Here is a 23,097-nt window from a genome sequence, read left to right as displayed (position 1 = left end):
CTTACCTTATTTCTGGCACACCACAGAGGTGCTATGGAGAAACTGAAAGCAAAAGGTGATTGACTTGTGTGGACAGATGATGAGGTTTCCTAAACCACTGCTTTTAGGAAACTAACCACTGTGTGGACGAGAGGCCAAAACGTACAGAAAAATATCCATATCAGTGTGGACAAGGCACACCTGATTCAAATAAATGGCTCGTTATCAGGCTTCAGCAGAGCTTCATAACAAGCTTGAATTTGAATCACGTGTGTTGGGGCAGAGAAACATCAAAAACATGCAGGGCAGGGGACCCCCACGACAAGGATTGAAAACACTGCTTTATAGTGTACTTCCGTCAGCTATAAAGTGGGCTAGAAGTATGTAACTAGTAAACTAACAGTATACCTATAAGTTCACATGTAGTATAGTTCACAGTTGCAGTATAAAGTAAGACTTAGATGTAGGGGTGACCTGGTAGCTCACCTGGTGGAGCATGCACCCCATGTACAAAGGCTGAGTCCTGAGTCATGGCCCGGGTTAAACTCCGACCGGCAGCCCTGTCCTACATGTCTTCCCTTTCTTTCTACCCCCCTCTCATGTCATAATCTCTGGCTGTGACTCTCATAATAAGGCCCAGAAAAAAACTTAGTGTATATTTTAATGAACTAGAAAGTGGACTATACTGACCTAACTAGTAAACTAAGAGTATATTTATACTCTTAGTTTACTAGTTATATATATATATATATATATATATATAAGTCTACTTGCGCTATACTTCATAAAGTGAAAAGTGTGTTAAAAGTATATAACCAGTACCAATAGGTTCACTTCCAGTATAGTTCATAGTATAGTTAAAATAAAATAAATCTTAGATGTAGATGTAAACTAGTTGTGTACTCAAGGTTTACGACTATTAAACTTAGGTAAGTATACCTAGAAGTACAACTTTATAAAGGGTTAGGGTTAAGTGAGCCAATTTAGTACACTGATATTAGCGTACTAATTACATGAAGTATACAGAGGAAATATACTTAAGTTTACTTAATAAAATTAACTTGTAGTTCAGTTCTTTGACTTCCGTGGTTGGACACGTACTGTAGTTCATCACTTCTTCATAACCTAATTAGATTATCAATAGAGAAGGCTGTTAAATACAGTATATACAGCAACTTCCTGAACCTAGGAGTATTTTATTCGGGTCCAGGGCGGCATTCCGAAGCGCCGCCATTCCAAACGTTCACTTTCATGTTTCGGAATGCCGGCCCTTAATTATTTTTGAAAAAATGTCGCCATTCCGAACCTGTAACCTTAACCATAACCCAGTTGGAATGGCGGACCGTCGGAATGGCGGTCCTTCGGAACGGGTGGTCCCCCCCTTTCATTCCTGTTATTAATCCTGTCTCTTCCATTGCATCTGCTGCTCCCACAGAAACACTTTGCTGAAGCCAATGAAGTGTATCTCAAAGGTATAGAGAACTGTCCGGACAGCTCTGACCTGCATAATAACTACGGAGTGTTTCTGGTGGATACAGGTGAGGTAAAAACTAGTGGCTCTTGGCCTCTACACCGAGAGCTAAACACATTAAGACCACAGTTTTCTACTACATACAGTGCACAGACATGCACAGGGTCACATTAACAAAAGCTTTTGACCACTGTCTGTATATCAAGTGGCTCTTTTCAAAGGCCCATGCAGGTTTTTACTAATGAGATGATACATGCAGATTTGGCCCCTTCACAGAAAATTGCCTTTTTTTCCTGAGCTTACTGGAAGTTTTTAAGATTATTTTTCTACCTCCCAGGCAGCCATTTGTGTCAGGTCCTCAATCAACTTGAGCCAGAGAAATACAACTTGCTGCAAAACATAAGTCTGCATGGTTTTTACCAAAATGACCTGATTTGTTTTTTACATTTACAGTTAGCGCCTGCTGAAAAGTCTAAAAACGTTCCTATCCAATTTGACTTGTCTTCTAAATTTGATTTTCAGCAGCATAGCATGGGATTTCAATGCTTTGCATCACCAGACTTTAAAATTTCACAAGGCAAAGCCACTTAACACCACCGAGCCACAGCCTCTGCTCCCAACTATATTGCAATCAGGAGAGACTGACTGAAAGATGGGCTAAAAAAAATATATATATATAATATAATATATATAATATAAATACTGCACCGCTGTACCTCCCACCTGTTTGCTCAGAGCGCGGCTTGCACTGATTGTTATGCTACCATGAAAATAAAGCTAAACTGATATGATTAAGAGTAAAGATCTTACCTTCACCACCCCACTTTAGAAGATGGTGAGCAGTGATGTAGAGTCAACACATTTTTCTCTCTTGAACTAAAAGAAAAACTAACAGCAGTCAACGATGACCTGATACATCTGGTTCAATTTTGTCTAAATGAGTGCAGAATTCATCAAAACTTTGTTAGCTATGTATGAGAAGCACTTTCCCTGACTGTATTCGAATGGGATATTTTTCTTCTAGATGCGATATGATTATGAATGGTTATGTTATTGTTAGTAGTATTGTTTTTATTATAAACTAGGGCTGCAACTAACAGTTGTTTTCTTTGGTGATTAACCTGTTGATAATTTTCTTGTGTAATCGATTAGTTGTTTGGTCTATAAAATGCCAGAAAATGTTGAAAAATGTCCATCAGCCCAAGATGACATCCTCAAATGTCTTATTTTATCCACATCCAGATATTCAGTTTACTGTCATAGAGGAGCAAGGAAACCAGACTTTTATTTCTTTAGATAAAGAAAAACTCAAATCAATCATTCAATGATAAAAAAAATAGTTGTCAATTAATTTAATAGTTGACAACTTATTGATTAATCATTGCAGCTCCATCTTAAACATTAAATGTTGTTTTCATAAGAACAGAAATGAGCATTAGCATATCATTTGGAAAAATCTGGTCAGACACATTTGCAATTATAGATGTTTGGTCCACCTGTCTCACTTCTCTTACATTCTGTGTTTTGTTCTTTACGCTCCCTCTTTTTTTCTCCTTTACATGTTTCTTGTCTCCTTCCTTATTTCCTTCCTCATTTCTTCTTCCTTTCCATCCTCTTTGCTCTCTCCTCTTGTCCAGGAGAGGGGGAGCTGGCAGCAGCTCACTACCAGCAAGCTGTTAGACTCAAACCAGCACACTACGTTGCCATGGTGAACCTGGGCCGTCTGCTCCGATCATCCAATGAGAACAAAGAAGCTGAGTCTTGGTACAAGAGGTGAGTGAAGTATCATACTTAAGCAGCAGCCTGGAGCAAAAATATTAACAGCTGCATTGCTGCTGCTGTGTGGCTGACCTTGACCTTTGACCTCTCAGAAGGACAAGAAAACAATTCATGGTTGCTGTTATTGTTACTGGATTGTTTGTCTTTTTATTCAAGCACTTTAAGTTTTTATTTCATAGAGACCAAAATATAAAAAAGGGCCACATCTTCGGCCACATTATGAACAACGATGAGAGTTCATACCAGAAGGAAATCAACAATCTTGCACAGTGGTGCACAGAGAACAATCTATTGTTCAACTTCAGCAAAACCAAGGAGCTGATTGTTGATTTTAGGAAAAAGGAGGCAAAGACACACACCCCTGTCCGCATCAGTGGAGCTGAGGTGGTGCAGGTGAACAGTTATAGGTTCTTTGGAATTACCATGATTACCATGAGTCTATGAAAAGACACACAAAGCCATAGAAGACAAATTAGCTAAAACAAAGAGCCTTGGGTTCACCACGGATTGTTGGACCTCCTGCACAACCAAGAGTTATCTCACTGTGACGGTGCACTATATGTTGGATTGGGAGATGAAGAGCGTGCTCCTGCAAACTCATCCCCTGTATGAAAGGAAATATAAAGTGAATTATGTTAACTTAAAATAGGCTGAGCACTAGCTATTTTTGAATTTATGTTTCTCTCAGATTATAAATGGGCTACCAGCTGTCAGGACAAAAGTGCTCTTTTACTTTTTAAATTATTTTTCTTTTTAATATACCAGTAATCAAGTCCAAGAGGCACTTTTGGCACGTTTCACATTTGAAAGTGTTTTCATTTTTATATAAGTTTATTTATTTGACATTATACAATACACCAAAAATGTAAAACACTGTTGTTGCTCATAAGCAAAATAAAGAGCGAATTCTGGATAGTAATACTTAGCTTTTTTTTTTCTCCTCACAAATAATGTGTACTGTGTACACACATTAGGGCTGCAGCGGTACACCAGTTCCACAGCATAATGCTTAAGATTGGAAGTTAGTTGCATGAACGTTAATGGCTACCACACTGTGCACATTTGTGATTTGAGGTTGCACAAGTACAAGTGTATCACAATAGAGATGGAAGAGTCTGTCAGCCCAGGATATTGTACATTATCCTATAAAGCGACACTGCAAATGAAGTGCCATGTGAGATCGCCATTATACCGTGAAAGTTTCTCACCACTGCACCCCCCATGCACACACATGAATGCAGATATACTGTGTGTATATATATATAGTCTATCCGTAAGTACAAACTAAATACAGATATATAAATAATAAAAAATCCACATATTTACACACACACAAATACATAATGTATATGTGTGCATACATACATACACATACATAATTTGACCAAGTCTGAAGCCATGCCAATTAGGAGCCTTAATTCAATACCTGCTGCTTTGCCTTTTTTTCCCCTTTAAGTGGTCTCTATCAGGTTTTGTATCGGTCTCTGTATATTTATAACACCTAAATTTACGCAAATGTAGAAAGCAAACTTTGTTCCCCTGTTCAAGAAGGTGAGGCAGAGTTTAGAGCAATGGAACTCTTTGCCTGTCTCTTGGCTTGGACTTATCCCTGGTTAAGATGAATATAGTATCTAGATTATTGTATTCTATCCAAATGATTCCTGTTTTATTCTCGAATAGGGTGACCAAAAGACCTAAATGGCTGGCTAAGTTCCTTATATAGAGTAAATGTAGACCAAGGCTCAAGATGGCTACTTTGCAGCTACTAGGTTCTATGGGGGTGTCTAGATTTACCAAATATCAGAATATACCAGTTGTGTACTCCATATGAGGTATATTTATGACTGGGTCGTAAATAATCCAAACTCTATCTGGCTGGGTGTTAAAACTTACATTTCAAAGTATCCACTGAGGGACTTACTGTTTTTTAAGAAATTTAAAACTCTTAGGTCAAGCTGTGACAACCTGGTTACACTTAATACACTTAAGGCCTGGCGGTCGGTGTGTCCACTCGAGGGAAGGTCAAAACTGACATCTGTCTTCACCTCTATTGTGAACAATTCTGATTTCCAGCCTGGGTTGTCTGATGCTGGTTTTAGGCAATGGGGTAATAGTGGCATTAACAGACTGAAGGACTTCTTTTCTGACACTGTACCAATGACATTTGAACAAATGATTGAGAAATATGGCACTTTTTTCGTTATTTGCAGATAGGGCACTATATATTTCACAGCACAACTTTAACTGACAATCCTGAAAGATCTCTGATTGAAAAATTGTTATTTATAAAGACTGCAAAGGTGTCTGTAAGTCTGTTCTATAAGGTTATGCATTCTGCATCGTCTGATACTTTACAGGGCCTTGGGGACACATGGGAGAAGGAGCTATCTATCACAATTAATGATGAAAAATTGGAAAATATCTGGAGATGTGTTAAATCAATTTCAGTCTGTAATCCATACCAAAGCAATACAGTTTAGGACTGTACACAGAATGCATATCTCCCAATCATAGACATCACTTCAACCCTACTCTTTCACCAATGTGCCTTAAATGCAAGACAGAAATTGGTACTAACTCACTGTCTTTGGTCATGCTGTAAGCTGCAAAGGTACTGGTCCAATGTTTTATGTGAAATAGTTTAAAAAAAAGGTTTGGAACTGGAGATGGATCTGGTATCCCTCATCCTTGGCCTCCCAAGCATTTATGTAATGTCAAAAAACAATAAGAGATTGTACTACATTCTTACTTATGTTGCGAGACAGAAAATCTTATTGCAGTGTCTTAATGAAAATGTAGGGCTGGGCAATAAAACAATCTCGATCGTTTTCATGATAAAATTCTCCACGATAACGATGATAAATTTATGACATTTATTTTTGATAGTTATTTTTGAGTCAGTTTTCCTTTATCTAGAAAACACTACACCAACAGCCAATCGCACAGCAGAGAAACAAATGCATGTGGTTGATACATGTTTCCGGCCCCTCCCACTCACAACAACTCAGAATGACGGTGACCATCTGTGTGTCTCGCCGACACAATTTGACACACTATTTGCAGAAAATGACAAATGGTCAAAATAACAAAAAAGATGCAGTGTTTTCAGACCCCAAATGAAACAAAGAAAACAAGTTCATATTCATTTATAAACAACACAATACTGATGTTTTAACTTAGGAGAGTTCAGAAATCAATATTTGGTGGAATAACCGTGATTGTCAATCACAGCTTTCATGCGTCTTGGCATGCTCTCCACCAGTCTTTCACATTGCTGTTGGGTGACTTTATGCCACTCCTGGCACAAAAATTCAAGCAGGTCAGCTTTGTTTGATGGCTTGTGAACATCCATCTTCCTCTTGATCACATTCCAGAGGTTTTCAATGGGGTTCAGGTCTGGAGATTGGGCTAGCCATGACAGGGTCTTGATCTGGTGGTCCTTCAGCCACACCCTGATTGACTTAGCTGTGTGGCATGGAGCATTGTCCTGCTGGAAAAAAAACAATCCTCAGAGTTGGGGAGCATTGTCAGAGCAGAAGGAAGCAAGTTTTCTTCCAGAATAACCTTGTACATGGCTTGATTCATGCGTCCTTCACAAACACGAATCTGCCCAATTCCAGCCTTGCTGAAGCTGAAGCACCGCCAGATCATCACCGATCCTCCACCAAATTTCACAGTGGGTGCGAGACACTGGGGCTTGACTCATCAGAGAAGATGACCTTACTCCAGTCCTCTATGGTCCAATCCTTATGGTCTTCTGCAAACCTCAGCCTGGCTCTTCTTTGCTTCTCAATGATGAAGGGCTTATTTCTAGCTTTACATGACTTGAGCCCTGCGTTTAGGAGCCTGTTTCAAACCATTCTCACCGTGCACTTCACCCCAGCTGCCATTTGCCATTCTTTTGTAGGTCACTTGATGTCATCCTAGGGTTGCTGAGTGACATTCAAATGAGTTGATGGTCATCCCGGTCAGTGGAGAGTCTTAGAAATTTTAAGGATGGAAAGAACCTGACGCTCACTGTATCCCTCTGCCAGTCAAGCCAGAATTGAACCCTTCTTTTCCTCACTGAAAACTTTTCTTTTCAACTCTTTTGGCATGTTCAATAGTTATTTTTTGATTCCAATTACTTTTGAGGTACTACTAGCACTGTTTTTGCCAACCAGCTGGTTCTATTGCAGAGGATGATGATGACCACAGCAGTGGTTTTTATACTTTTCCTCATTAAATAAGATTTGGGTACAGGTGATCACCTAATCAGTACCTCATTAAGTAGAATGAGGTGTGCTTGTGTTGGAAATCAACAGACACTGGAATGGAATGGCTGTCATACATGTAGAGATGCTGATTTCAGAAAAATTTGCAGTGGTCTCTTAATTTTTTCCAGAGCTGTATATATATATATATATATATATATATATATATATATACACCGATCAGCCACACCGCTGTATCTGATGACCTTCTGTGCTTCATTTTGATTCCAGTCCACTGGATCATTTACAGAAAAGGGGAGCTGTTTTCAGCTCTTTGCTTCAAGAAGTGTACTATATAATACACATTTAATACATAGCAGGTAAACACTTAATTTGAAGAGAACCTCAATCATGGAAAGCCATGTTTGTGACCTTTGACCTTTGGCTGCAGGGCGCTGCAGGTGACGAGGAAGGTGGACATCCTGACTCCTCTCGGAGCTCTTTACTACAACACAGGTCGCTACGAGGAGGCCCTGCAAGTGTACAGAGAGGCTGCTGCCCTGCAGCCAGACAGCACCGACATATGGCTGGCTCTGGTGAGCACACACACACATTGCATCATGGAATGCTGTGGCATCTGTTTGTTCAGCTAAAATAGTTTCTCTTGTTTCAAACACTCGCACACTCACTGTATTTCTGCCTCAGGCTCAGGTTTTAGCCATGGCTGGTCGTACCAAAGAGGCGGAGAAGATGACCCTGGACATCATATACAGAGAAGGCAGCTGTATCGAATGTTACCGCCTCCTGTCTGCCATCTACAGCAAGCGTGGCAACTACACAGAGGTGTGTGTGCATGTGTGTGTGTCTCATGGCCTTGGTGTGTGTGTTGCTCAGAGGGAAGATAACACAGCATGCTCAGACGATCACACTCAGGGATGACAAACTCTCAGCAGGAGATGGTTTCTGCTCCAACAGTTACCGTGGAAACTAATCACCTCCACTGTACATCACACCAGCAGTCATTTGGTGCCGAGCAGCTGCCACTCATCCTCCCACTCTGTTCTATCACCACCATCAGCACTTCTGCTCAACTGTCTTTCACTGTGCCTATGTGCCCATTAATAGGATCTTTCTGTCACTGTTGTTCCATCATGCTTTCATAGCAGCTTGCAGCTGGAAAAAAATGCAGCATCAGTTTGATTTGCCAGTAACATTTATACAGTACAAGTGTATAAACATGTGTTTGTGCACCCCTCACCAGTTTCTGCATGTGCATTCACTCCAGTCTCCAGTCATTACTATGACCTGTGGTTGGAAGAAGTGTTTAGATTATTTACTTGAGTAAATACAAGTCCTGTGTCTTAAATACAAGTACAGTCTAATCAGCAAAATGGACTTAAGTAAATCAAGTACTCAAGCATTGTGATTATGCAAATGCTCGAGTAAAGTGCAAGTGCCTGTAATTAATTACTTACTTACTAACTTGTAAACACAGTAAATTATCTTGACCATGACCTCTGACTATTGCAATGAGTTTCACTGTCAGTCAATGATTTATGAGCATTATTAGTAATACTAGCAGCAAGATCTTGTTCTCAAAGTTTACTGAGAAAAAGAAGTTGACCAGGAGAACAGAGCTCGAATGCTGCATGAAAGAAACAGTTCTGCCACAGTACTTCCTCTGAAACCACATATTGCTAGTTTTACTTTTCTGTTAGTGTGTAGATTGAATGAACATAATACAGCATGTTAATCTGTGAGCTTTAGAGATATTGGTAGGTATATTTTTTAACTTTAGACAGAGCCAGGCTGTTTCCCCCCTGCTTCCAGTCTTTACACTAAGCTAACCATGTCTTAACTCGAGCTCTCAGCACCTCCCAACTACATGGAGTTGCTACTGAATTCACACACATGTTCACAAATGACCTCTTAATTCTTGAATTCTCTTTCTCTTCTTTCTGCCTGCCTGCCTGTCTCGCTGGCAGTGTTGTTGTCAGAGACAGAAATAATCTATACTCTGCTCCTCTTTCTTTATCTGTGCTTTAAATCAGTTCAGACTTCCCCATCTCTGTCACCTTCTTCTCCTCCCTCCACCCCTCTCTCTTCAGATGGCCTCAGGGTTCGGAGTATCAGGAAGTGAAGGGGGCTTTTTGCAGATCCTCCTGTGATTTCTGCTCTAAACCAGCAGTGACTTTGACAGGCATGCCAGAAAGAACACTCAAAAAGCAAGACGCCCGACTCTGAGACCAGGAATGTTATTGTGTGGATGTTCATTTAGTGTATATTGACTGTGTGTGTCTGTGCAAGGCTCTGGATGCTCTGGACAGGGCCCTGCAGCAGAATCCCAGTGATCTGACAGTGAGAGCAGAGCTGTATTTCTCCAAAGGAAACCAGCTCCGAGAGATGAACCAGCTGGACCGAGCCTTCGAGGTACTGCTCATTCTTTCTCCATCCATGCAATATGAAAGATGTTTGATCTAATTGGGGCAGACCCGATGAGTTTGCAAGCAGTTCAGGGGGCTCGGGACTGAATCTGTAAAGCCTTCACATTACTAGATAATCTGTGCCCAACAGCATGTTTTGAATGGTCACTGCACTAGTTAATATAAAAAAGCAGAGCATACATTAATATGAAAAAAAAATAATATGCAGTTCAAAGTGAGCCAGCACGGTTCATACATTTAGGTAGAATACTAATTAAAAACCAACATGTAGATTGAAAGTGACAGTTATACAATTCATATGAGGCGACACATGATAATTCAAGACTAGTAAAAATATATGTAGATATATACAGTCAAAAGTTTCCATCCACTTGTAAAGAACATGTATATCATCATCATATCTTCAGTTCCAATGATTTCTACAACTCTCATTTCTCTGTGATGGAATGAGTGGAACATATACTACTTTGTCACAAAAAACATTCATAAAGTTTGGTTCGATAATGAATTTATTATCGGTCTTCTGAAAATGTGACCAAATCTGCTGGCTTAAAAATATACATACAGTAACTTCAACGATCAATTTTGGGGATTTTGTGAAGTTGTGTGAATCAAAGTAGCATGATTGATAACAGCTTGTGACTTTCTGTGCCTATTTCAATAGGGCTTGTTTGATACACCCATTAGACTCGGCCACAAACACTACAATGAGAAAGTCTAAGGAGCTCAGCATTGATCTGAAAAAACACATTATTTATTTGAACAGGTCAGGAATGTCACTTGGAGCCATTTCAAAGCAGTTACAGGTCCCCCTCTAAAAGTTGGGGTAACACAAAGCAGTGTCATTAATTCTGACCATTAATAATACCTATTAAACATGTTCTGGAGTAACATTTGTGGTCTACTTTCACCATAGTGCCATTTCTTTTCTTTTTTCTTTTTGACCATCAAGTGTCCCTTATCGGCCCCTCTTTTTTCATATTGTGCCAACAACAACAAAACATAAACATATTTTACAACAAACAAAAAAACATTTGTAGTGGGGTAGTCCCAGCAGGGTAGTGGGTAGAATACCACTCCCTGATTAAACGGGAAGGGGATTATTCTGCCCCATGTAGTTCTGCGTTCCCTCTAACTCTTAAGTTAACTTGACAGCAGGTTTCACAACACGTCCTGAGCGTGTCGTCACGACTTTGGGTGATGATGTCACACTAGCAGTCTTTGTGTCAACAGGTGCAGGGCTTTGAAGCCTTTGGATGACAACACTGCTGTCTGGCGGAGTCCGGTCTGTCCCCACATGTTCCTTGTTGACCATCTGGAAATGTCTGTGATTTCCTCTGGTTATGTCCCCATGTGGTGGTTTGACAATGATTGAGTGTGGAGTAGGGCTTGTAGCCTGGATGATCCCAGTCCCAGTCCACGCCTTCTCCACGTTGGTCTTAAGACGCACCCTGTCACCGACAAGGAGTAGAGGAAGCGGCTTTGCTGAATGTCTCCTGTTGAAGGATCTTTCGTTGGCCTGCTTGGCCTGTCTTACTATAGACAGATTGGGCCAGGCTGGCCACAGCTGATGGTTGGGGATTGTGGTCTGTATGGACTTGACGTTGTGTGGCGGTTGTCGTACTTGGACATGAAGTCTTGAAACTGTTGGGAGGTGAATGGTGGGCCGTTATCAGTTATTAGTTCTTCAGGAATCCCGAACCGTGCAAATAGACTAAACAGCTTGCTTATTACAGCTTTACTTATGGTCCTGTTGAGGTTTAGTATTTCCAGCCACCTTGAGTAGTAGTCTGTAACTACTAAGAAGTTCTGTCCTTTAAACTCGCACAAGTCTGCAGCCAATTTCTGCCATGGGAGCTCCAGCAACAACATAGTGATGTGTGGTGAGTGCAGTAAGGGCATGATGACACTTTCTCCTTTACTGTGCTGCTTATCTTTGGCCACCAGATGGCATCCTTGTATCTCTGCCTGCACTTATTTAGGCCCTGATGACCGTGGTGGATCCTTTCCAGCATCTCTGCTACCAAGGTTTGTGGAATCACCTCTCTTAAACAGTCCATTTTGTTTGCTTAGACTGCCTCTCTCCATAAAATAGTCCAGGGCTGGCCCAGCAATGTTTCTCACATACTGTGGCCAACCAGACCTAATGTAATGTATGAAAAGCTGCCAAGGCTGATCCTTTTCAGTTTCTGCTTCAATGCGCTCAAGGACTGATTTTTGCCTCTTATGCTCTTCGATGGCGTCCACATACGCTTTGATGTCTTCATCTAATCTGGTGTCATCTGTCTTGAGCTCTGGGTGCCTAGAAACATCAGGCACAACCAGGTTCTTACCAGGGACATATTCGGCGATGGGGTTGAACTTCATGAGTAGGATGAGGAGCCGCTGGCATCTCAGCGGTGTTTTGTCAAGGTTCCTGTGGTTGTTGAGCGTCACCAGCAGTTTGTGATCAGTCAGTAATTTGTAGCTCTCCAGGCTGCACAAATACAGATAAAATCTCCCTGAGGCCCACATGCCAGTGAGGCATTCTTTCTCTTTCTGTGCATATTTCTTTTCTGCTTCGATGAGTGTGTAAGAGCAATAGGCTACAGGTTTAAGTCGGCTCCAACTACAATGGGCAGCTTAGGGTCAAAGTACTGGAGCATGGGCGCAGAGGATATTAATGTCTTTACCTGCCTGAAGGCTTCTCCCTGCTGCAGGCCCCACATCCATGCCACACTGGACTTAAGTAGCTTGTTTAGAGGATGGAGGATGTGAGACAAGTGAGGTATGCATCTCACCATACCAAGCACTTGCCTCAACTCTGTAACAGTCTTGGGTGCCTCTAGGTCGGTGATGGCTGACACCCTCTCCGGGCATGGAGCAATGCCATCCTGGCTGATAACATGGCCTGATAGTGGAGAGAGCAATGTCTGATTTAACACTTCTGGGGGTTCAGCTTCAGGCCAGAGTCATGGATTGTATCCATTACCTTTTTCAGGCGCCGGTCGTGTTTTTCTGTGGTGGCTCCAAACACCAAAAAAATTGTCCATGTAAACCACCATGCCATCGTGGTCCTGCAAAAGTTCCTGCATTTTTCTTTGGAAAATCTCTGGCACAGATGTGATTCCAATGTGATCCTGCTTGCTGCATCCAGTGTTGAGTACACTGGGCTTCCAGCCAGTTTATGCAAATGTCAGTGGTGGGCAGGAGGAATTTTTCTCTTTTCACACTTTCGTTCAGTTTATTTAGTCCCACACAAATCTTCACTTTCCAGTCTGTTTGATTACAGGCACCATGGGTGCTACCCATTCAGTGGGCTCAGTCATGCACTATTGTGCCGTCATTCTCCATTCGCTTCAACTCCTCTTCCACTTGGGTAAAAGTGGAGGATTATTTTCACAGGTTCGCCTTTAAGAAGTCCCAAATCTCCAAACACATCCAATGTGCTGGATCAGACCCAGGCAAACTCTTACTGATCTGCTTAACAAGTTGTCAAAAGTAGATTTTGCGACTATTATCCTGAAGTAACAGTCTTTAGTTTTTGTTGGTCTGTCCCATGTGGTCTAGCTTTCCTCCTGGGCTGATGTGGTTAGCTGTCACTGGTCTGAGTCTTGGCTTTTCACACAGAGGCAGTTGTATGTAGCCTAATTGATTACTGTGGTGTCTGTGCCAGAATCAATCTTAAAGTTAACTGCAGTCCCACATATCTCTAATGTAGTGTGCCAAGCTGGCTCTGTATCGGTGATGAGTTTGTTCACTATCAACTCATTCTCAGCAGTCGCAGGTTCTTTTATTGAGTCAAGGAATAGACTGTCCATTTCCTCCATCACTTCTTTATTGCTTGGTTCTGCAGTTGTTATCAAAGTGGCTGATTTTGTGGCATTTATTACATTCCTGGTTGGGCTTTTGTCTTTTTTATGTGTGAAACCACATCTGCCACAGCTTCTCTTCGTGCCGACTCAATACCTGGTGAAACGTTGTTTCCAATCAGGCCAGTCCTCCAGCTTAGCGAAGTTGAACTGCTCCAGTGCCGAAAACATTGCCATTCCTGGCTCTTACTGCTGGTTCCAAATGACTCTCACCTGATCAAACTCCATAGTTAGATTTCACTTCTGACACCATGTGGTGCGTTTCGCTTACTAAGTTGACACGTAAGTGTCGAATAAATGCAAAGCAGAGACGATGGGCCATGCAACAGGCTGTGGCTTTTATTTAGTTTTTCTACATGCTGTAAAGCAGTACCTACAGTGTTGCGTAAGCGCAGGCTGACAACAATGAAAACAGGCTCATGCCACTGTGGTAGTATGCTTCGGGGCTGTTTTGCTGCCAGTGGATCTGGTGCTCTAAAGAAAGTAAATGGAATGGTGATGAAGAAGGAGGATTATCTCCAAATTCTTCAGGAAAACCTAAAATCATCAGCCACAAGATTGGCTCTTGGGTGCAGTTGGGTGTTGCAACAGGACAATCAAACACACATCAAAAGTGGTAAAGGAATGGCTAAATCAGGGTAGAACTGAGGTTTTGGAATGGTCTTCCCAAAGTCCTGACTTGAACCCTTGAGCCTCCAAGCCAAGCCGCATTGATGCAGTCATTGAGTGCATAAAGTAACATACTATTTAGAAGGTCGACATTTCTATATTATACATCCTTTTGTTGATTGGTTTTATGTAATATTCTAATATTTTAAGATATTGGAGTTTTTATTTTAATGAGCTGTAGGCCATAATAATCAAAATTAAAACAAAAAAAGGCTTGAAATATATCACTTCATTTGTACTGAATCTAGAATATATGAAAGTTTCACTTGTCGTCAAGAGTATGCTTTTAAATTATGTATATTCATGTTATTGGCAGCTGTTGTGAGACTGTGAGTAGGCACTGCTGGAAGGTCAGAGAAGAGTGTCATGATGTACGCACTCCTTTTTACAAGACACATCTTGTGTCTGAGGTGTTGGACATCATAACATCATCCCTTGAGACATGTTTGCTCCGGTCTGGTTAGGTTATGTATCCAATACATCCATGATGGAAACCAAACAAAGTGTTGGTGTGCAAAACATTACACTGTTACAAACAGCTACTAACACACCACAGTGAGGATCATTACACTTCATGTTCAACCTTTTTTTTAGTGATTTCTTGAAGTTATTTAAAGCCAGGCAGAATTTTACCCCTGAAAGAAGCAAGTGTCAGTGTCTGAGCAGAGTTCTGCATAGGGCTCAAAACGAGTCCTGTACCTGTGCCTTTTAGACCATAAGCCATCTGGTGCTGCTGAATCTGAGACCTTAGCCCAAGACTATATTATTGTTATTGTTATGGTTCATGTAGGTGATCGTTGAACCCAAAAGTGAAGACCAAAGCAGGAGAAAGGTTTAAAGAATTTTTGTTGTAGGAACACAACAAGTAGAAGTAACATAGGCTGGTGTGTGGCTGGGCTGCAGACTTAGCTGGGAGATCCAGGTGTAGGTTGGGTGGAGCGTGGGTGAGCATCTGGTGAGGAGGGGGATCCGTGAGGTGGCTTAGCAGGTGGCTCTGGTTGTGGCTCTGGTAGTGGCTCGGTTAAGTGTGTGGCGAGGAGGGGGATCCATGAGTTGGCTCGGCAGGTGGCTCTGGTGGTGGCTTGGGTGACTGTGTGGTGAGTAGGGGGATCCGTGAGGTGGCTTGGCTGGTGGCTGAGTCGAGAGAGGGTGGCGGAGGTGCTGGAGCTCATGGAAGCAGACTCTAGGAGCAACGTGGAAAGGTACAAGTTAGCCTCAGAAAGAACAAGGTAAATCCCAAATAAGCACTAATTGACTTCCTGAGAGAAGAGAAAGCAAACACAGCAGAGAGAGATTACTCTGAGCACTATGAGGGAAACACTGAGAGGAAACAAGATAGGAAGAGTGGAGGATGTCATCTCAGGTCACTGCAGCCTTAAAGAGAGCAGTGTTTGTGCAGGGAAATGGCTTTATTAGTTGATACAGATAATGCTGTGATGCTGTTATTTCTCTGGCATTAACACAGTCTCTGAAGGAGCAAAACAAACATAAGGAGAGCAGCAGATAAACTGTTTGAAGTACGGTTTGAAACGGGTTTATTAATGGACTTTTATGTCTGTCTCATGTGTGTCAGAGCAGAAAGTCTGAGCTGCTGATTCAAACAGGCAAAGCCCTGCCTTAATCCCTGCAGATAAGACACATACATTTTGTTTTAAATACTGCAGACTGTGTCCACTGCTGTTTATTCATCATATTTGGCCTTTAAAATAGAGCTAGCAGTGTGATGAAGAAAAAGTGAACAGTTTTCACAAGGTTTGTAAACATCATCAGTTAGATTTTTAATATATTTTTATTTAAGAGTGGATTCATGAAAGCTACTGTGGCTGGGTGCTGCTGGGTCATGACTTTTTGTTCAAATCTAATGATTAGTTCCATACAGATCAGGATTAACCGTTATACTGTAATAACCAAGATACACTCGCAGTGGAAAGCCCCCCTTACACTGAAGAGGAAAATATTATAAAAGGGGTCAGACTGGACCACCCAAATAAGTTCTCCAGAGAACACTGAAAGCAATGGTCAGATATAAAGTGTAATGATGCACACTGCTGCTTGGTGTGCTCATAGCTGGAACAATGCGTTGTGTCTATACATCACTATTCTGATGCACTGGATTTCAGCTTGACACAGGAAGCTCAAAATCTCCACCTACCAGTGTCCAAATGTGAACTCACGCTGCAGGGTTTTACTCACTCAGTGTATTTTTATGGGTTATGTCTATTTTATTCTGTGGCCTGCACTCAATACAGTGCCTGAATGCCTCCAGTGTAGACACAGACAAGGGACTGAAGCTACTGCTGCTAACATGCTGCTTTTACTACACAGCCCGTGTAGACACAGTGCAAGCTATCGGCCTTAGAGCAGCCTGAAATCTCTTCTGGGGAACTGAGGATCACTCCAGTAGACAGAGATATCCCACAATGTAGAGTAAATTTGTTCAATCTGTCCTTAAAGTGACAAGAGGTTACTGGAGAGGAACTAAATAAAGATGCACAGTGATATCATCAGTGACGGCCAATTACAGCTTTAAATATCGATATTTGCGGGAACAGGCGGACTTCCGGTTTGCTGAGCATGGAGTAGACGTGCAGCTCTCTAGCTCCCGCTACTAACTTTTTCATTTATCATTTTGAACCCTACTTTTTTGTCATAACGTCGAGCGACTGAGTCCAATTGCGAATAACATCGACACTACGGCAGTAATTATGTCAAGATATGGGAAACAATCCAAGAAAGACATTGCAGCAGATGACTCTGCAGCTTGCGCTAGCAGCGCTGCTAGCATATCAACGGAAAGCATCGCGGATCTGCTCGAGAAACACAGGGCTTCATTGGCCGCTGACTTCAAGTCATCGTTTGCGGGTTTGGAAGGCAAGCTAGACAAGGTTCAAGTTGAGGTCGCGGCACAGGGACGGCGTATAACTGATCTCGAGTCCAATGCGGAGGAGGTTAGCCAACATCTGCAGCAGCTTGAAGCTACATGCTCCGAGTTGCAGAAAGACAACAAGTGGCTGAAATCGAAACTCTCTGATCTGGAGGGGCGCAGCAGAAGACAGAACATTCGCATTGTGGGTTTGCCGGAGTCCGTTGAGGGCGCACGCCCGACAGCCTTTTTTTCTCAGCTCCTCGTTGATGTCTTGGGTGAGCAAACACTCCCTTCCCCTCCGGAGCTGGACAGAGCTCACCGCAGCTTGGCGCCCAAACCTGGCTCACGGGACCGGCCGCGTCCCGTCATCATTCCTTCAGGGAGAAGAGGCATGATAACCTGTGTTATGTTATTGCTCATAGTTGTCTTAGCTTTATGGTGTATTTAGTGTTAGTCGTTCAGTTTTGATAGCTTTTTTGTCATTGGGTTAACTGTTAAAAACCTATGGAGCTAGTGAAATAGGAAGTATATTCTGGGGATGTATAGTACAAATTTCAGCAGCTATATCATCTATGCAATCAGGTAAATCCCCCGGCCCAGATGGGCTGCCATCAGATTTCTTTAAAAAATTCTCTGCTGATCTAGCCCCCGTCCTGTGCTCAGTGTTCTCTGATTCCTTAAACTCAGGTGCACTCCCTCCCTCGTTCAACCAGGCCTGTATCTCCTTGTTGCTGAAAAAAGGCAAAGACCCACTAGATTGTGCTTCATACAGACCGATTTCATTGCTAAACACGGATGTAAAGATCCTCGCCAAAGTTTTGGCCCACAGACTGGAGGATATCCTTCCTTCTGTAATATCGCCAGATCAAACTGGTTTCATTAAAAGACGCCATTCGTTTTACAATATTCGTCGGCTATTTAACATTCTGTACTCCCCCAAACATGTGGATTCAGAGTGCCTTGCCTCTATGGATGCTGAGAAGGCATTTGATAGAGTAGAGTGGAACTATCTTTTTTTTACACTTGGAAAATTTGGTTTCGGTTCGGTCTTTTTTTCCTGGATCAAAACATTGTATAAATGTCCTTCAGCCTCTGTTTTGACCAATAGTCATTACTCTGAATACTTTGATTTACACCGTGGGACCCGACAGGGTTGCCCACTAAGCCCACTCCTTTTCGCAATTGCCATTGAGCCTCTTGCAATTGCCTTGCGTAGCAACGGGCGGGTACAGGGAATATGGAGGGGGGGAGTCGAACATAAAGTCTCGCTGTATGCAGACGACCTACTTCTGTTTGTTTCAAAACCAACCACTTCTCTGCCAGAAGCCCTCACGATCTTAGATAATTTCAGTCAATTTTCAGGATATAAACTCAACTTAAATAAAAGCGAACTATTCCCAATTAATAAAGAAGCTCTTAAACTTAACTATACCGATCTACCATTGAAGGTGGTGAAAGATCAATTTAATTACCTCGGAATTTGTGTCACCAGAGAATTCAAAAACTTGTTTAAATCAAATGTTCTAACTTTATTTGATCAGGCAAAACAGATTTTATCAAAGTGGTCTCCTTTGTCTCTGTCCCTTATTGGAAGAATAAACTCGATTAAAATGACATTGCTTCCAAAGTTCCTCTACTTGTTTCAATGTCTTCCCGTTCTCATCCCCAAATCATTTTTTAGGGCCCTTGACTCATTATTGATATCTTATATTTGGAATGGTAAACACCCTCGGCTGCGGAAAGCATTTCTCCAAAGATCCAAGCAGGCAGGGGGAATGGCTCTGCCTAATTTCCAGTACTACTACTGGGCAGCGAATATTAGGTGTTTGTTATTTTGGAGACATTTCCATCTTGAACCCACTTCCCCGGCCTGGGTTACAATGGAGGTCTGTGCCAGTAACCCTGTTTCCTTACCTGCCCTCTTAGGTGCCGCACTTCCACTTGCTTCGGATATTCCCAAGAGCAACCCAGTAGTTAAACACTCCCTGTTAATCTGGGGCCAATTTAGGAAAAGTTTTGGACTACAGCTTTTTTCACTTAAAAGCCCAATTGCTGCTAACCATCTATTTGCTCCTTCAATGGCTGATGGCGCATTCAAGTTTTGGCACAGAAAAGGTTTGAGATGTTTTGAAGATCTATACATTGATAATTGTTTTGCGAGCTTTTCTCAACTAACAGAAACTTTTGGCATTGCCAAAACCCACTTTTTTAGATTTTTACAAATTAGGACTTTTATACAGCGCTTAACGACCCAATTTCCTTATAAACCCCCAGTTAACCCTGTTGATATATTTCTTTCTGTTAACCCCACTTCTAAAGGTATCATGTCCAATCTATATAACCTTATCTCCAAACTGCACTGCTCTTCAATGGCAACTATAAGAACTGCTTGGGAGCAAAACCTAAATTACACCTTTACAGAGGACACATGGGACTCGGTGCTTGATCGGATACACTCCTCTTCTATGTGTTCTCGACATGCACTATTGCAATTTAAAGTAGTGCATCGAATCCACATATCAAAAACCAAATTAGCGCGAATGTACCCTGATGTCGACCCTACATGTGATAAATGTAAAGGCGCACCTGCCACACTCTACCACATGTATTGGACATGTCCCTCCTTAGGTAACTTTTGGACATCGGTTTTCCATGCGTTATCAGAAATCCTCCATCATCAAATTGAGCCCAATCCCTTGACTGGTATTTTTGGCATTGCTCCAGATTTGAACTTACATAAAGCTATGCTCAACTTTCTTGCTTTTGCCTCTTTACTAGCCCGACGAGCTATTTCACTTAAGTGGAAGGACCCAGCTCCTCCTTCCTATTCACATTGGCTCAGAGACATGATATCCTGCATGAATCTAGAGAAGATTAGATACACTATTCGGGGATCAGAAAACAAATTCTACAGAATATGGCGCCCCTTCTTGGTATTTTATGAAAAACCTTCAACAATAATTTCTGAGTAGCCCCCCCCTCCCCCTTTTTCTTTTTTTATTTATTTATTTATTCTTTTTTTTTTTTAATCATTATTATTATCTATTTTATTTATTTTTCTATTTTTCATATATTTCACTTTTTTTTTGGTGGTGTTTTTTTTATTTTTTTATTTTTTATTATTCTGTCTATTTACAACTTTTTGTCAGTAGATGTTTAAGTATGTCCATTTCCGGATGTTTTGTCAAGGGGTTGTGTTGTGTTATGGATGTTGTACGAAAAATCAAAAAACTTTCTTCCTGTGCATTGATTGTCTTATATGTATTTTATCATTAATAAAAAGACCATTGAAAGAAATATCGATATTTGCCTGGATTGAAAATTTCTGCCAATATAAAAGGCTGATAACATGCCACTGTTGACAAATGTATTAGAAGTTATTTTCTTATTTTTTTAATGTGTACATTTTTAATAATAATAATAATAATTATTATTATTATTATTATTATTATTATTTATTTATTTTATCAGCATTGCAATCAGCCAAGAGAATAAAAATCTGATATCTGCAAAAATCGAATATGGTGCATCCCTAATGCACAGCTTTGGATTTTATGACAGATTTGTTAGTTAAAGTTATGCAGTGCTATGCCTGTCAGTGATGTTGTGAAATGATTGATTACAATAATACATTTTCCATTTACTAATCACTTTGGAGTACTAGAATACAGTACAAAGACAAATATTGAAATAAAGTGTCTCCTCACTTATCTATACAGTCAATGGAATGTTACTATATGAGGTTTTTTAGTCTTAGCAACCTGTCAGAGCACTTACAACACAAGTCAGCATTCACCCATTCACACACACATTCGTACATTGGCGGCAGAGACTACCATGCAAGGCGCCACACACTCAAACACTGATGAAAGAGCCACCCGGAGCAAGTTAGGGTTCAATATCTCCCAAAGACACTTTGACATGCAGACTGCAGGGGCCAGATCGCACCACTGACCACTGCATATACTCATTAATATTTGTGTTATATAAGTCATGTTGTGTGATGCTCAGGTCAAATGCAATACACTCTAAGAGGAGACCGCCTTTCTGTCTGTAAGAGTCTGAAGCTGAGTACATCATATCTATTGGCCTTGACAGAGTTGATATTTTATATTAGCCTAAAGAGGGACACTTTCTTCACAGTGTCCTGGAGTTAAGAAGCACCTCTTTGACTCATCATTGTCCCAATTTTGACTGAACCACTGAGCCAATCAGTGCCTGAAGACGAGTTCACTGTGCAGTGATTTCTTGCTGCTCAGCTAAGGGCTTCACATTCAATTCAGCTCAAGCGTCATGCGCTGAGACTGAGTGCAGGTGGTGCAGCACAGTGTCATGTGTCTGGCTTCAGATCTTTCTGCAGTGACCACATGTGGTCTAATTTCACCTCTCCAGTGTACAGTTGGACAACAGTCTTTGCTTTCAACTCACAAGCTTGTTTGATTTGTATTTTTCCTCACTAGCACCAAATGTACACACATTTCCTTTCATGCTGATAAAGGTTGTCCAGTCCGGTCAGGACACACTAACAACATAGTCACCTGCTTCCTAAACAACCTTCAAATGTGATTTGGATGACTGAATTTTCAATGGTTCTTGGATCTGCACACACCATAGCTTCTCATTTGGGCTCAGCCCCAGTGTGAATCCTCTTTTATGCTCCATGACAGCAAGGGTGTGACTGTCTGATAAGATGTGACACTGACCCCAGTCTGTTTTTGTCTTCTCCTGCTAGAGCTACAAGCTGGCTGTAGAGCTCAAACCTGACCAGTCCCAGGCCTGGATGAACATGGGAGGGATTCAGCACATTAAGGTAGCAAACAGCACTGTAGGGAATAAGGTATTCTGAAACATTTTGCACATTCATCTCCAGACAAGCCACCTTTAATTTTTACTGTAGCTTCAAAGGATTAACAACAAACATACAAAGGATTTTTGCTCTGAAAACTTTTAGAGATTCTGGCCAAGCTTGTAAACCAATCAGTGAAAAGAAAATTGATCAGCTGGTTTAACATCATCACAAAATACTTGTCGGGGGGCTAGTAACTGTGTCAAACAGCATCCAATTATCTTATTATCAGAAGCTGAGCACACAGAGCATTTCAAACAAAGATGAAGTTTCTATATAATCTCTGTCCCACATAGGTGAGTCAACGGAATGCTGCAGAATAATGCTGCAGCCTCTGAAAACTATAATTAAGGGAAAAGATTAACAGCTTCCAGAATTCTAAATGTCACCTGATCACATTGACTGCCAAAGAAAGAATTTGGAAACAGCACTGGAACAAAACACAGTGTGTGTATTATTATTTATGGTATAGATGTACTTTTAAAGATACTTCTTTGAAGTCAACCTGCAGTCTAGAATAACAAATCTGTCTGCTTACAGTCTACTGCTGGAACAATCATCCCTTGAAAATATTATTTTATACTAGAACTACAATGGGAATTACAACACATCTATGATTATTTCTCTGTGGCTTACAGCCATGGGTGATCGATTCAATTGGCTACTCTGCTTACATGACTCACAGGTCCTCCTGGCAGGTCCTATGTTACTGCATTAGTTCATACATGGTTGCTATGACAATCAGTATAGGATTACTAATAGTAATTATTAGAAATTAATAATCCAAATTATTAATTAAATCTATAAAACGGGGCACCACCCTTGAATCTGATGTTCCAAATCTGGTGTAGGTGCTACCACAACACACGTGTCTGATGTTATGGCGGGGTTGTTAACGATCGTCGGGCAGGCTCTGACGGTGTTGACGTGTGCAAAGAAAACGGGGCAAAGCGCCGCTTTCTTGCTGAGGGGAAAGATCCTCACTTCTGCAGGGATTAG

At 41.3% G+C, this 23,097-nt stretch overlaps 1 protein-coding gene across 1 annotated transcript in view; it reads left to right on the top strand.

The window, feature by feature from the left end:
- The window catches only part of tmtc1 (transmembrane O-mannosyltransferase targeting cadherins 1), a 281,545-nt gene that overhangs the window by 247,065 nt on the left and 11,383 nt on the right, over nucleotides 1–23,097 (top strand). The window contains exons 13-18 of the mRNA XM_073481208.1: nucleotides 1,415–1,517; nucleotides 3,088–3,223; nucleotides 7,874–8,018; nucleotides 8,128–8,265; nucleotides 9,730–9,852; nucleotides 21,985–22,062. Coding sequence (XP_073337309.1) covers nucleotides 1,415–1,517; nucleotides 3,088–3,223; nucleotides 7,874–8,018; nucleotides 8,128–8,265; nucleotides 9,730–9,852; nucleotides 21,985–22,062 — 723 coding nt within the window. The remainder of the gene's footprint in view (nucleotides 1–1,414; nucleotides 1,518–3,087; nucleotides 3,224–7,873; nucleotides 8,019–8,127; nucleotides 8,266–9,729; nucleotides 9,853–21,984; nucleotides 22,063–23,097) is intronic.

The sequence above is a fragment of the Pagrus major genome, chromosome 14, assembly GCF_040436345.1.
Source record: "Pagrus major chromosome 14, Pma_NU_1.0".
Taxonomy (NCBI): Eukaryota; Metazoa; Chordata; class Actinopteri; order Spariformes; family Sparidae; genus Pagrus; species Pagrus major.
The sequence above is the reverse complement of the archived record's forward strand: the minus strand, read 5'-3'. Positions and strand labels throughout refer to the sequence as shown.